General features: G+C 33.3%; 2 protein-coding genes across 2 annotated transcripts; one reads left to right on the forward strand and one right to left on the reverse strand.

Moving 5' to 3' along the window:
- The first annotated feature begins 2,959 nt into the window (after positions 1–2,959).
- On the forward strand, positions 2,960–8,297 carry LOC138880939 (uncharacterized). Its single transcript, XM_070161125.1, has 11 exons — positions 2,960–3,409; positions 3,543–3,565; positions 3,672–3,759; positions 4,638–5,444; positions 5,709–6,008; positions 6,158–6,204; positions 6,566–6,657; positions 6,839–7,169; positions 7,261–7,381; positions 7,470–7,986; positions 8,119–8,297. Exons 1-11 carry the CDS (start codon positions 2,960–2,962, stop codon positions 8,295–8,297), a joined length of 2,955 nt encoding a protein of 984 aa, XP_070017226.1.
- A 1,237-nt stretch (positions 8,298–9,534) lies between these two features.
- Positions 9,535–10,118, reverse strand: LOC138880940 (uncharacterized). Its single transcript, XM_070161126.1, has 2 exons — positions 10,113–10,118; positions 9,535–9,963 (listed from the first exon to the last, which is right to left on the reverse strand). The coding sequence occupies exons 1-2, from the start codon at positions 10,116–10,118 to the stop codon at positions 9,535–9,537; spliced, it is 435 nt and encodes a 144-aa protein (XP_070017227.1).
- Positions 10,119–16,888: the final 6,770 nt, after the last annotated feature.

Genomic DNA, 16,888 nt, shown 5'->3' on the forward strand with positions numbered 1-16,888 from the left:
TGTAATTCTTTCATGTTGATAATATGGTGATCGTTTAAAGTTTTGAGTTATACTTGTGATTTCTTATTCTTGTATGAAAGTTCTTTCTAAGTAGATGGTGTTTAGTTATACATACTAGTGCTATTCGATGGCACTAACGTCCTTTTTGCCGAAGGCGCTACGTCTTTAATAGATGTAGGTGTTTCTATAGCAGGCAGTGTTGGTCGCAGCTAGAGCCGCATCATCCTTTCAGCTGACTTGGTGAGCCCCACTTCATTTCGGGGTCCTGTTTCATCTATTTATCATGTACTTTGTATTTGATGTATAGCCTAAGCCTTGTTACCGGCATTTCCATATTACATTACTCTTCAGTTATGTTTAGAGACTTTGTAGACAGGTTGTAGGTAGTGTCGGGTATTGGAAATAAAATAGAAATATTGATGTTTGGCAAAGATTTATAAAACTTGTAATATTTTGATAATTATATTTTAAGCTGCTAATGGAAATAAAGTGGGTGTTGTTAATGAAATACTTACAAAGTATGATTAATGGAGTTCATCTCCTATTTATTCATGAATTAGTTTGGGTAGAATGAAACCTAGCAGGCTTGCTCAGTCGGGTTTACTCGATTAAGCGCCGGTCGCGCTCCTCAGTTTTTGGGGCGTGACAATTTCCGGGAAGAATCCAAGGTAAATATCTTTTGAATCCTGCCTCTCTTATTCTTCCTCTTTTCTTTTGCCTCTACCAACGTTCAAATTTCAAAAGAGTTAAGAGGTAAAATCCCGTCCAAATAGCCCTAAGTTTCTTTTATAAATACTTGCAATAGGGAAATATTGGGGGACTTCTAGATGTTATCTTCTCCTCACTAAAATTCACTCTTTCCTATTAGCTATTTCCTTAAGTAAAAGCTTTAACTTCAACACCTCTACTATTTCTATTTGGTATTTCCATAGCAGAAATTTTGGTTATCCTTTATTTATTTTAGTTGAGTCTGCTTTTGTCCGATAGGAAGGAGTAAGGTCGAGATCGAAGTTCGATAGCACATCTAAGACCCGCCTCTGTTCGCTGCTTTGCAAAAGGTCTGTATCTTCCCCTCTCACTCTCATTTTGATTTTGATTAGGGCACGTTTGATGCCTGGTGTGTCTTTGCTGCGAGGACTGTTAGTTTCTATTAAGCTTTTATATTTGGTGCTATAAAAATAGCTCTAATAAATGTTTGTTTAAGGGAATGATCTATGACTAAAGTTGTTAGCAATAGTCTTTTAAGGAGATCATGTTTTGGTATGTAGTGTTAGAAGCATGCTTGACTGATATTTGATGAAATACTCACATGAAAATACCTATCTCCTTTTGAATACTTTTCTATTAGATGCCATGATTTTAAGAAGGTTTTTTTTCATGAGCTAGCAAAAGATTAATTTGCTATTGTGATTTAGCACCTTTTCGCCTAAACATCGTGCTTAGGATTCCGAACAACTTGTTTAAGAATAGATTTATCTAAATGCACACTGTTAAGCGAAGACTTGATATGCTTTAGCCGAAGTTATGAACATATTGCTATTAGTCATCCAAAATTCTTTTCTTTAGGAAACAAGTATGGCTGGAATTTCATAAAATAATATGACACTACGACCTCTTTGCATATCTTGATCTTGATATATTGTTAAAAATCAAGCTCCACTTAATAATCCTTCATGTTCTTGCATATGTTAATTAAACTCTTAAGTTATTTTGCTAATTGTTTATTTCTCTCTTTTTTTATATGTACATTTTGGAGCACATGGAGTCTTAATTCGAGACCCTTGCAATGGAGTCTCAAAATGAGACTTGACGCCACCATCCGAGCACGGAGTCATCACATACCATATTCCTTAGATGCACCAAATAGCAAGAAAACAAGCGAAACGCTTGGGGGCGCATATGGCGTTCTTCTTCTTTTAATTCTTTTGCCATTCGTTTTATCTAACTTTTGTGATTGTTAATTTGCCTATGCATTTGGGGTTTATCTCAAGTTTGAATTTAATTATTTAGGCTCTTTGCTATATCACAGAGGATATGATAATTAGAATAAGGTCTAAAATCGGTAATCTAACAACTTTTTTTATTTGCCACTAGTGTATTCAATTTTTAGTAAGCTTAATATTATACTTCAAACACTTCTTTTTATATAAAAAGTCAAACATATTTCAAAGGAATTAGTTAACTGTTACTGGGAATGTGTATGGGCAGAATGAATTTTTTTCGGAATCTCTTTTATTCATCTTTGCAAGTGAGCCTTCAAATTTATTTGTGTCTTTAAAACCGAATTTTGCCAAGACAAATTGACACCAAGTCTAGACCTATTTTTAAACCAAGAAAATATTTATTTACAAAAGATACTTTTTAAACTGATACTAGTTATTCAACTTTTATTATCCTGCCCATCTAATAGTTTAGTAATTCAAAAAGTGAGAATCAATTTTTAAGTCTACACTATAACTAAAGTAATTTTTTACAATTACCTTAATAAATTTGCACATATATTAGCTAAGGGATATGTTTATTTTAGGGAAAATCTCACTTTATACCTATTAGGCCCAAAATATTTACCTTTTAATACTCATCCCCAAACTATTTACCCTGCCTACCTAGTCGGCCCAATCTATTTACCCGGCCCTGCCCAATCTACCCATCTCTCCCTTATCTTCGATCCAGCCCATTCTACCCATTATTCCCAAGTTTTCCTTCTTTCTCTATCAGTTAACAGAGTACACTTTCTATAACTCCATAGACAACCGATGAGAACGCAAAAGTGAAACACATTCGAGTTGAAATTTTTTTCTTCCGATTCCGTTCTATCTCTTCGTCTAGTACCTAATTTTGGGTGAATTTTTTGCTTCTGAAAGTACATTTTAGTGAAAGTGGGTTTTCAAAATCATAGGATTTTTATATTTTCCTTTGTACTTTTGTGAATCAATGTCTATGGGTTATTGTTTTCTCTATGGGTCGGAAGAGTTGTGCGCGTAGATGGTGGCGCTTTGGACAATATCATTCTTCAAAAGAAGTAGCTGCTGAATCCGTTGCATCAGCCATGTCTGGGCCTAGTTTTTTCTTATTTTCTGATTCTCAGTCTCCACTTAGTCGTAACCCTAGCAGTAGTCATGCTGAAAACACAACTGAAAATGTAGAATTAGAGGGTGGAAAAGGCAAAAATATTAATGTCGCGTCAGTCGATGAAACTCCTTACCTATCATTACCCGACACAAATTCTGAACCAGTCATAGGAGATGTTCCTGTGACTAATAAGGGAAAAGGTAAAGTTGTTGAGGATTCTGAGTTAGGGGGAAGCCGACGTGAATCCGTGCCTGAAACAGAAACTCAACTAGTAGATGTTGATTGTAGCGATGATTCTCAGTTAAAGAAGAGAAAAATCGGTGTCGCACCCAAGAAGGTAATTTTCTTATAATTATGATCTTTGCGATTTTTAATGTATAGTACATTGTTATTTTTTGATTTCTTATTATGCTTTTGTATTATATTATAGTTATAGTCAGTTGTGTTAATTTTTTGAATTAAATAGACAGATTAAATTAATGTTCTGCTTGAGGTTTAAAAAAATGGTCGTTGATTCACTAGTGCTGTCAATCAGTAGCTGTTGTTGTCAACCAAATTTATTGAAGCCAGAGCTGCTCTGTGTGATTTCTGATTTTCAGCTTTGCATTAGATGATTTTGTGCGTGATCTAGTGTTTAGGCCAGTTGATAGTGGTGGGGAGAAGCAAGTATGGAAGGAATGGGACCGTGTAAGTTATGTGTGCAGAGCTTTTCTTTATAGGTGGCATGGTGTGGATGGGGTCAATGTGCAGAAGCCCCACGGCCTTGGCTGGTGACCACCACTGGCATTGATTATAGGCAGGCATCGGGGTAGAGTGATCATGTATGGGGCGTTTTCTGAATAACACCCATTGTCCCTTTTGAAACACCTGAAGAATCCCTTAACCTTAAGTAATAAGTTAGGAGATGATTGACTTATTTTCTAATGAAAATGATTTGTTGAATTGGTGCTAAGTAGTATACAAAAAAGATGCCAGGTACTCAGTTACATGATTGACATAGTACTTGAGTCTGGAAGGGGGAGGCAATGCTATTTGACATAGTTCTTCTAAAAAATTGCATTTATGTTCTTTATCCGATTGTTGCGTAACTGGTGTTTTGTTGCAGTGGCAATAGCACACATGATGTTTCCCATAAAAGTTTTGTGCCTATAGACATAGTGTATGTGTGTTATGTGATAGTTTTTATAGTTATATACAGTTGTTGGAACAACCCCGTACAACTATTTACCCTGTTAGTATATCTATATACTATCATATGCTTCTGGATCTTTTCTTAGCTGTCTTCGCTATTTGTTTTTCATTTAATAATAGTAGTATCGTACAGTATCTTGAAAATACTTTATAGCTGCATTCCTTTTTGCTTTTTCTCTTTATTCCTATCTGTTATGTAATAGTAGTATAGTCATTTGTAGTTGCCGGAAATTAGTCAGTATAATTGTATACCCTGCTGGTATAATTATATGTCGTGTTGATATCGTATGGTAGTTGTGATATTTTTAGTTGGTTTAGTTGCATTTTAAGTGAATTCTATTTCTACAATTATTTTTTATGAACATGTTTTGCAGTGTTGGGATTTCCTTGTGCCTATTGACTTAGATTATAAACCAAAGGTTGATTGGGATACCAATTGCCATGTTATTCATCAATTGAAAGCGAATTTATCAAAGCAGCAACTTCGACTGTTTAAGAAAACATACTTTGGCTATTTTTTGGATCTGCCACCAGTGATTGTGCAGATTCGTGTTATGCACCATTTGCTTATGAGAGAATTACATCATGAGGTTAAAAATAAGATGCGGTTTGTAGTGAATGATTATAGGTTGCGGTTTGGCTTGGGTGAATTTGCACTTGTTACTGGGTTGAAATGTAAGGGTGGTACAAGTATAGAGAGCATAGCAGAGAATAGGTTGATTTCAAAATATTTTGGGACTGCATCCGTGACATTTGCCCAACTAGCAGACTGTTTTAAGAAGAAGAATTGGGAAATGGATGATGATGCGTTGAAGATAGCAGTTATGTATTTTGTCAACAGCTTCTTATTTTCTCAACTCAAAACAAAGACTATTTCACGGTCTTACATTGACTTGGTTGAGTCTGGTGATTTTAATAATTATCCCTGGGGTATAGATGTTTATAAACCTACAATTGACTCGTGTTCCAATAAGTTTCAAAATAAGCCTTCTTTTTATAGACTTGGTGGCTTCCCGTTGGCTTTACAGACTTGGTTGTATGAATGCTGCCCAAGTTTGGATGGTCACTTTGCTCATCATCTTGGAAACAACAAACTTCCACGAATTTTGAAATGGGCAGTCATAGGTCAAATCCCGAATGAGCGAGTTGCTTTGCAAATGTGTAGCTTGCAATGCAAGCAGGTAATTTTCTCATAGTTTTATTGCATCTCTTAATATTTTGGTACACTAGTTTAGTCACAGTTGTAGCAATATCCCAGTTTAGTGATATACTCTGTTGGTATACATGTATACTATATTGGTATCATGTATACTATATCCCAGTTCAGTGATATACTCTGTTGGTATACATGTATACTATATTGGTATCATATGGTAATATGGATCTTTTTTCTTTCATACTTTATTATCATTTCTATTTCTAACTAGTGTGCTTAATAATTGCAGCTAAAGAACATCACCCCAACTGATGATGAGAAAAAACAATTTGATATGTGTGGTCTAAGCTTTGAAATTGAAGTTGAGTGCACTGACAGCCAACCCAGCCAATCCGATAGCTTTCAGGTTTTTGGCACTCAATTACCAAAGACACAAAGTATGTCTGAAAGTACTGGAGGTGATTCCCAACCTACCAATGCTGAGGTAATGAAGGAGTTACAAGCTTTGAAGCTTTTTGTAGAGAACAAGTTTGAGGAGGTGCTTGCAGCTATTGGTAGGCAGGCAGTGAAACCAGAGGAAAATTCAGCGGTATTCATCTTTTATATAATATAATGCTATAGTATATTGTTCAAAGATGCAATATATGCTTATAGGATACTATTCCATTCTTTACTTTTAGTGCACATAGTATTCTTGTAATATACATAAGACTAAAATTGTTAGTTTCTCATTTTCAGCACAAGCAACAGGATGATGATTTGCGTTCTGATAAAATGTTGTATATGTAATTTTTGATTATTTATTTATTTATTTATTTAACTCTATGTATTTGTGCATTGACTAACCTTTTTTCAACCCCTTCGTAAATGAGCATGATTTTGGCTTGGATTCTAACTTTGAACTATCTGCATCTGCAATTGATCAAATCACCGTTATTATACAACAAGCAACATATAAGAAGTCATCTCATGACGTTAAAAAATCGGATCCTGCTCCGCTGCCATCAGGAATCCCTGTACAGACACGAGCAGATGTTGTTATTGAGTCTAATACTGCTCCACAGGGTACGATATTGATGTTACTAATTCTGTAGTTAGTATGTAAATGATAGGTTCTTGATAGTTTTTTATTTTTTATTTAAGTAGTGATGCTGATAATGCTTTTATGTGTTTAGCATGTCGGGTTGATGGTGTTGGTCAAGTGGATGTTGATGGAAGTAATGTGAATTTGCCTTCTGGTAATGTCTTCTATATATAACTTTTCATTCTTTTTTTCTAAATTTCTTAACTTTGTATATTTATTTATTCACTAGCATTTTCTAATTTAAGCTCCATGTTGACACGGGGGTGATCTTCACTTGGATTCTGATTTTGAATATACTGATTCTCAACTTGATCTAATTGTTGCCATTACACAAGGAGGGAGACATAATGTAAATCAATCTGGAAATGATCTGACAACTCGTGCTGTAAATAAGTCTAAACCTGATCAGTCGGTATCAAGAAATATTGTTCAGATACAAACAGATGTTGAAACTACTCCTGCAGTTTTAACACGGAAAAGGCACCTCGTAGCTGTAAAACAGTCACCGTATAGGAATGACTGGCAATCTGGTGTTAGTGCAGTTGGGGGATCCTCGAAGGTTATCAAAGGAAGATTTCCATTTGTAAATGACATTTCAGAGACGGTTGATTTTAAGCTTACGACTGCATTCTCAAACTTTGTTGAAGCAAATATGCAATTGGGAGAGTGCGTATTCGTTTCCATGTACTTTTGTTTTCATTTTTTCTTAATGTTTGTTGTTATATTTCTTATCCATATTTTCTTTTATACGAAATAGGGAAGTGTATTTACCTAGTGATCAAAAGCTAGAGCCTTGTTTTGACTTTGAAGTTGAACAGATTGATGATAAGACGTTTTTCCATACCTTAAACTATTCTGGCAGGCCGCTCTCTAGTTCGGTATGTGTACTGCTTTTTATTTTTGTTGTTGTAGTAGTTCATTCATATTGTTAGTGGTAGTCATGTTTTATTCCTCTCTTTTTTGCAGCACTTGAATATTATATTCTACTATCTTAGGAAGAAGGCGAAATATGGAATTAATATGCCAATCAAAGTCACAACTACAGATACTCTTTTTAATAATATCATTCAAAGGGTTTTCACAGAATTTGTAAAAAGTGGGAAACAAGATCATTTGATTGATAGATCAGACGATATCATGGAGTACATGAAAGGATTTAGGATGCATTGCAACACTCCATGGCACCAGGTTGATCATGTCCTTTTTCCAATTAATTTGGCAGAAATTTGGCATTGGATATTGGGGTATGTGTCATTCCACAAGAGATGTTTTTATGTATATGACTTGCTACGTAGTCGAAAGCACAAAAAAGCTATTCAGAAAGTGGCAAAGGCTTATGCTGTGTTGATCCCCCTATTTCTAGTTAGTATTGAATTTTATAACCAAAGAAGTGACATTGTAGTAGAAAATGGTCTGCACATGGGAAAGAAGTTGACTGATCCTTTTGATATTGAACTGATTACAAATCTGCCCAGCAAAATTCGTAAGAATAGTTACTTTTTTTTTTACTTTGTTTTCCTCATTCATATTAACATTTTCACTTCTAATTGATTTTTATATTCTATTTATTTGTTTTATTTCAGAGATTGTGGAGTATATGTTGCTTGCTTTGCAGAGTATATTATTGAAGATCTTCCAATCCCTGTTGTCAATTTTGATGTGGATGGTCTTCGAGCTAGGTTTGGTATACTGTTGCGGCACTATGGGAGGAACAAGCAGTTACATGGCGAATCAAGTGAATCTGAGGCTCCAGTAGCACCTAAAAAGACTCATGGAAAGAAACGCAAGAAGTAGTATAGGTCTATTTTTGGTTTTAGTTAATTGTATCATGAAAACTTTGCAGGATTTTAATAGTTTTTGGTGAAGTATGGTATTATTAGTAGTAAATGACCTTCTGGTGATTCAAGACTGTAGGAAACTTGTGCCTTTATAAAATATTTCCAGCTGCTAATGTTTCTTTTGTCATATTTAATTATTCTGGTTCAAAATATGTGGTAATAGATTTCTTCAAGTACATGGGGGTTATCAATATAGTTATGTCTCTTGATGCTGAAAATTTGCTGATTTTGTTTCTGATTTCAGCTTGTTTTATTAGGCTTTTCTTAGGTTTCTTCCATAAAGTTGTTGGTTTATTAGGATGCCGAGGTCCATTCCTTTACCAGAGGGTAAGGTTTAATGGATTCAGCAAGTGAAAATTAGGGGCAGATGAAGTGAACACTTCCAGCAACATACAAAGTAGTTGTGACAGAAGTTAAATTATCTGCTTTCGAATGTGATGATGGTCTAAGCTTTAATGTTCATCTGTAGTTTTAGCATAGATGGTGTATTAGTGTAGTAGAACTATATACCAATCAGGTATAATGATATACCATTTGGGTATCACGTTGTATTTGACTCATCTTTTTTCCTGCAGCAACTAGATGTAAGTACTGACATGAGTTGCAAAGTGTGCGCATTTTAGGTATCACGTTGTATCTGGTGCACCATTTATATTTCTGCGCATATTTTGTTTTAGCCATATTAGTGCAGTACCACTATATACCAGCGAGGTATACAAATATAACATTGGGTATCACCTTGTATTAATGTACCTGATGATGCACAAATAACTGCATGTAAATGGCTTCCAATTTGTTATAGTTCAATACAGACATGAGTTGCAAAGCGTGCACCACTTCTATTTCTGCACATATTTTGATACTAATAAGGTATACAGATATACCAATAAGGTATACAGATATACCAATAAGGTATACAGATATACCACTTGGGTATCACAGATATATTTTAGCATCTTTTTTCCTGCAGCAACTAGATGTAAATGCATCCCACTTTTATATACTAAAATAGAAAATAAACAGATTCTTATTGAAAATACAAGTAGCCATATAAATTTGTTGCCAAAAAGTAATTTCGCAAAGAATCATCATACCAAATATATGTCCAGTGCAAGAAATGCATTTTATTTTTTGCTATTCAAATGCTATGATTCTACAATATATGAGTTGTATAAAAACATTGAAGCATTATATCAATCTCTCTTTGGAATATTTCGGCATGTTCTCCGGTTGTGTCCTTTTCTCCCGCATAGTGCACATGTAACTGTATTTCCTTCCCAGCCTCCTATGCCTCTCTTCTTTTTAGGTCTTCTTGGTTTGATTTTTCCTTTTGGTGGCAGTACCACCTGCAAAGAGACATGTTCTGGAATTTGCCACGTTGTTTCATCAGGCAATAGATTTACTGGTATCTCATATGTTTTCAGCAAGTAGTCTATGCTATAATAATCCGAGCAATACTTGTATGAATCCATATGGAATTTTTGTATAACTGCCATTGCATGTGGACATGGAATATCGTCTAGCTGAAACCTCCCACAAGTGCAGTTTCTTTCATGTAGGCGCACCACATTTCTTGTTTGGCCATCAATTACTAAATGTAAGAATTCAGTTGATGGCAACACCTAGTATAATTTTAATTAAGAAAAGTCATTATCTATATGAAGTAATAGTATTTTTTAAATAACAATATTCAGTTGTTTAGTAAAATCACTAAGGTAAAAAAGTAAAAATACAGTACATGCAGTGTTTTTATGATTTTGAAAATGCATACCGTCATCGTCTGTGATAAGATAGTATTATCTGTCAATATTTTTTCATACTTTGCACCAATCTTCATAAATGATTCCACTGCATCCTTCTAATTGGTGTAATTCCATTTTTGAATCAATGTTGTCATAAAGTCAAGCAAATTCACAACTGGGAGGTCTCTTGCGTGCTTGTTTGCTGCATTTACTGATTCTGCAATATTCGATGTCATGGTCATAGTTCTATTTGCCTTGGAATGCGCCCGGGACCATTTATCATATCCAATATCCATCAGGTACGTTTTCACTTTACTATCAATAGCTTCTAACTCTGCCATATGCCTGATGAATTCTTCAACAGTGTATGTTGTTGCTAAAGCAAAATATACTTCTTTGATTTGTTTTTGGCTCTTCCTGAAGTTTGTCTTTATGTTGTTCCACAGATGGAACATACATGCACAATGAGGGACTTCTGGATAGACAATTGAAGTTGCTTTCCATATAGCATCATGCATGTCTGATACAATGCACATTCCCTCTCTTTGTCCATAGGTTTCTCTCAACTGCACGAAGAACCATTCTCACGATGCATCATTTTCCGAATCAACAATTGCATATGCGAGGGGTAGAATTTGTCATGTAAACCCAAAGAACAAAATATCAATTACAACACACTATATTAATTTAGCATTTCATATAGTAGTATAGTCATAGGTAGGTGCAGGTGTGTAGCAAAACAACTATATACTCTGTTGGTATACTTGTATACCATACTGGTATCATATAATATTTGAAAATATTTTTTTTGTTTCTTTAACTGAATGTAATTGGATTGTACACAAAATATTACTTTAGTATTTCATATAGTAGTATAGTTATAGGTACGTGCAGGTGTGTAGCAAAACAACTATATACTCTGTTGGTATACTTGTATCATAAATATTTGAAAATATTTTTTGTTTCTTTAACTGAATGTAATTGGATTGTATTCTTACCCTCTGCGTCTTGCGTGGAAGCCGTGAGTATGGTCCCTCTATATGTTGACTTTAAAAAACTTCCATCAACTACAACTGTTGGCCTACAATTGACCCATCCTCTAATTGATGCATATATAGCTATGAATGCATACAAGAAGCTCCCATCTCCTTCAGTGTGTAGTCGTGTCACTGATCCTGGGTTAGCGTACTCTAACATATAAAGATACATTGGCATTTTCTTGTATGATTCACTTGGTGATTGTCTCAATAATTGCATTGCTTTTTCTTTTGATCTCCATGCTTGCATGTAGCTTAAGTCCATACCATATGCTTTTTGGATGACTCTCTGGATATTTGTTGGTGTATATATGGTTTTCGGGTCAACAAGTTTATCTTGTACCACAGCTGCAACAAAAGCTGAGACAGCTTGCTTTTGTGAACAAAATCTCTTATCAGTTAAACAACTGTGGACAGAATTGAAATCTGTCACTTTGAAAAGATTTGATGCTCGCAGGCTTGATGCTTTAAGTCTCCAAGTGCATCTTTCATCCACGTATTCAAGGATATACCTGTTTATAATACAAATACAGCTATGTATAATATTTTATTGATAAAACACACACACAAAAATCCGTACAATTATATACTCACATGGTATACTCTGTTGGTATACTTATATACTGTATCAGTATCATATTTTGCAGATAAAAAATATAGACAAAGCAGCACAATTCTATACTCACATAGTATACTGATTTAGCATACATATATACTATATTGGTATTATGTTTTACTGATAATAACAAAGACAAACCAATACAGTTATATACTCGCATAGTATACTGATATAGCATACTTATATACTATACCAGTATCACTGATAAAAAACACAGACAAACTAATACAATTCCATACTCTCATAGTATACTGATTTAGCATACTTATATACTATATAGGTATCACATAGTTTTTTTACTTGAAAACATGCAGACGAACCTTCTTGGGCATGATTTATGAACCCGATATTGACATTTTTCTCTAACAGCATACTGTTTCATAACGAGAGCCAGCAGGTTCTTGTCTTCGTAAATTTGTCCTTTTTCAACATTTTGATGAAATTGATCAGTTATGATGTTTGCATCATCAAGTTCTAAAATGGCGTCATCTCCTTCTTGCACATCAAACGTAGTAATCATATCAGTGCTTTCAAATTGTGCAATTTCTGGTGAAATTGGAGCAACATCGAAACTGGAGGTGCTTGCAGCTATAGTGTTTTTAGCAAACGACGCACACAGGGGAAGTGTTGTCATCCATGCACTTGATTTTTTCAATTCCATATAAACACTAACACTCATATCGCTGCAAATTGTAATTAGTGGATATCCTTGAGCAATAGCATACTGAATAACTATTGTTTTACTGTCCTTTTGCAGTTGCTTTGCAATTTCTCTGAGAAGTTGTTCAAATTTCCAATAGGTCTTTATTAGAATTGCATCAACATGAAAATTTATGAAATTATTGTTATCATCCCATTCTCCACTATGTTGCATCAGAATTGGAATATTTTCCATGATTCTAAAGTTATAATCACTTTTATGTCCAAAATTGAATCTCAACAATGCAAATTTTAACAGTGTTCGAAATTTCAACAAAACAACAACGAAATCAAACCTCTAGATCTCCAGATCTCCAAACCTAGATTAGAATTTTCAGCTAAAATTCAGAAGTTTAGCTCCGAAATCAAAATCAAACCAACAGCAAAATCAAAATCTGAAGAGAACAACGAAATTAAAATCCGAATCAGCATCTTCGATCTATTTTTTCACACTTACTGCTCTTCGATCAGTGGAAATCTCAATTTTGTGTGCTAATTTTCTGAAAATTTGAAGAGCTTCTGCGTTTTTCCACGTTTGTGCGCTAATTTTCTGAAATTTTTAGCAGCTTCTGCGTTTTTATACGTAGGGCATTAAAAGCGTGGGTAGTTATATTGTTATTGTCGTTTATTTATTAAATGAGTAGGAGTTGTAATTATTTAGTGGGTAGAATTCTTTAATGGGTAGGGGAGGGTAAATAGTTTCACTTTTATAGGTAGTCCTGTCTTTTTCCCATATAAAGTATATACATAACATAATTACTTTGCTATACTTTCACGCTTGGTATTAATTAACCTAAGTTTGGCCGATTAACCATATTTAATGGATCATATAGAGTGCTTAATACCTTCTCTATAAGATTAATTAGAACCCTTACTCATAGTCTTAAAGGTTAAGTAGGTCATAAAACAGAGTTAACTTTAAGCATTTATTTAGTTAAAATTGGTGTCTTAATTCACCATTAAAATAATTTGGTGGCGACTCTTTTTAATGAATTAAACCTTCAGAATTACCAATATGTTATATTCTAGTTTGATCCGTGTTAAAATAGGGTATAACAGTATGATGAAGACAATCAACTTTATTTTTTTTAAATACCTATCTATGGATGTTTGCATAGATTAGCAAGTCTAGAAAACCAAAGTGTCCTTCGTGGCATGCAACTAGGCCATGTTATAACAAACAGTATGTAATTTTATATATATATATTCCTGTTTGCTAAAAAAAAAAGATAGGAAGAGAGTGGCCGGCCAAAATTAAAAGAGCGAATGGGACGGGCCAGCTGGTTAAATGGGTTGGGGCTGATGGCTCAAATATGTTGGGCTGAGATTTGGCTTAATTTGGGCTAGCTCTTATGAGCATTCTCTAATTGATACAAGACAATGATATCAATTGATCCAAAAATGTCTTCCTCTTCCTTTAATAATACTACGAAATAAGGAATTTTTACCTCCTGTAGCAAAGGTTAACACCTTATTTATTTTAAATAAATACCATTTAAAAAAATAATATTCTATGGATACCTTTTAAGGTTTATAGCAAAATATTTAATTTTGGTTACCTCTTAACCCTAAGCCACTAAATACGCTAATCAGTTACACTATTTTCTTTATCTCTCTACTTTGATACATCCCATTCTCTTCCCCCCTCCCATTAAAATTTCTGCTCTCCTCCTCCTTCTAGCGCACAACGATAACAAACCCTAACCCACACAAAACAAGCACAAGCCATCATTCTTTTTCGCTAAGTATTTAGAGATCATTATAAGAGAGATATCGAGCAGCATAGGTCAGAGCTAAAAGGAAAGGATGGTAATTACAAATTGAATCTGCAAAAAAAGATAACCGGGACCGGGACAAACGAGCTCACCTCCACCATGATGGAAGGGATGAAGAAGATCGGAGCCAAAGATCACGTATTTTATGGTTGCTTGATTTAGGACTTTATCTCTAAGACTTGTGGAGGTACATAGATTTGAAGCAGTCACTTCCTCCAGGTTTGAGCGTGTAAGATCTTTGAAGATGGAAGGACTATTTGGCTACAAGGCGGAAATTAGGGTTTGTTGTTGAGCAAAGACAACGGAGTTTGGAGCTGAACAACTTGATTTTCTGTTAATATATTTCAATGTATTTTCAACGTATCACATGTATTTTCATGTATTTCATTGTATTCATTGTCTTTTTTTTCATCGTAATTCAATGTATCTCGCTGTATTCTGTGTATTTCATTGTATTCACTGTCTTTTTTTTCATTGTATTTTAATGTATCCCGCTGTATTCTATGTATTCATATGTTTTTTTCAATTAATATAATTTATATATTCAGATGTATTATATAATTTCTCTGAAGATTACTATGTTTTTGGGGAGTTTTCCAGTTGAGAATCTTTTTTTATAACCGGAAATACAAATTTTATGTGTTATAATTGAGTTTGTTGAGTTATATTAGTAGTCTATAATGTTAATTGATACACTTTCCATTTAAAAATAGTGTAATCCCCTGTTTCACGCCGTGAATACAGTCAAATACAGCTGAATACGGTAATCTGTCCAGCTGTAATCCCATGTTTCACGCCATGAATACAGGCGAATACACTCAAATACAACAACTGATTAGCTGGACTTCCCTGATTCACGCCTATTTTTGCTACTGTATTCATGAATACAATAGCTTAAATACATCAAATACATCATATAACCACAGAAAAGGTATCTATAATCCGTAATATAGCAAATGGTATCTATAAATGGCTAATTACCATTAAAGGATAGTGCCTTATGAAAATTTCTCAATAATTAATCCTTATAAGATAAAATGACTACTAGATTAAAGTAAACTATATTATAAAAGTGCAACTATTTTTTGATATTTTCAAAAATTATAATTGAACTAACAGTAGACTAGAATTCTAGAAAAATTAAAGTTAACTATAATAAATATTTAAAATATGCAAAAATACTAAAATAACTTAAAGACGTGACAGATCAAAACTTACGTGCTTGCAGTATGTATTGGGTAATCCTACTACTCATGGCAGACAAAAAATATTCACTTAGTGGGCGTTTGGATATAAGAATTGTGAAATTCCAAAAATGTAAAAAAAAATCAAGTAAAAATGGTATTTGAAAATTAGAGTTGTGTTTGGACATGAACACAATTTGGAGCTATTTTTGAATTTTTATGAGTGATCTGAATTGAAATTTTTTAAAAATAACTTTTTGGAGTTTTCAAAATTTCGAAATTCAACTTCAAGTGAAATTTGAAATTTTCATGGTCATATACTGATTCCGAAAAAACAAGTCCGAAAAAAATAAAAAAAATTATGGCCAAACGGTTCCTTAATGTCATGAAATTCAAACATTGGTTATCAAGCTAGTCGCTCTAGCTCTTTGACTGCTAGGCTACCGTCTTAGATTCTCACATATATTGTTATTCGTCTTGCGAAGCCCGTGCTGAGCCCGGGCCCAAGATCAAGGCAATAAAGTCCATCATAATGGTTTTACTTAATAATAATAATAATAATAATAATAATAATAATTTGTGTTACGTTTTTAGGCACAACTTTTTTAAGATCATCGCTTCTTAACCATTTATTATTCATTACATTATATATGTTTTCTAATCATATCACTAGATAATTTATTAAAAAAATATTTATAAGAAAACAAATGTGCTAAGGAATAAGCATATATCAAAGAGATAAAGGTAACTTATTATTTATTAACATAATTTAAAGTATCTAAAATACTTTCAAATGAACTATAATCATAGAATAAAGAAGATATTTTAGTATTTTATGAATTTATGAGCATATAATTTCTATTTAGAGGTAGAAATAAAGAAGATATTTTAATTGATTATTTTGGTATTTATTGATTAACTACTCATAATTTCATATGATCATAGTTTATGCCATAAAAGATATGGTGATTAAAGCCTAGGTTTAGATGAAATTCAGAAAAACCCAAATTTATTAAAACAAAAATCCAAGAATTAACTTAGTTTATCATTAACTCACTAATGCTTTATTTTTAAAAGAAAATTCCGCTACCAAACCAATTAATGATTATATGATTTCTGACAAATTAAAGTATTTTAAGAAAAATATATATCTTTGTTTCAATAGCATGTGACCATCAACCATATTTAATAAATGTGAGATTACAAGTTGATCACTTGGTAAGCACCTCTCCCTTTTCTTTTGTTCTATCCCCATTTGATAAACTAAATTGGATAAAATTTAAATATTTTTTTATTTTATTTTCAAGATTCTAATCTATTAATTTTAAAAAAAATTGAAATTTATTTTCTATTGTATAATTGAGTTAAATCACTAAATCTAAATTATATTTTCAAAATATTTTTTCTATTAAAAGTAAGACCGAAGAGAAATTTAATTATAAGTTTAGAATTACTATGAAAATTTGATCGATAGAGTACTCTCCCAATATC

The sequence above is a fragment of the Nicotiana sylvestris genome, chromosome 11 (assembly GCF_000393655.2).
Source record: "Nicotiana sylvestris chromosome 11, ASM39365v2, whole genome shotgun sequence".
Classification (NCBI taxonomy): Eukaryota; Viridiplantae; Streptophyta; class Magnoliopsida; order Solanales; family Solanaceae; genus Nicotiana; species Nicotiana sylvestris.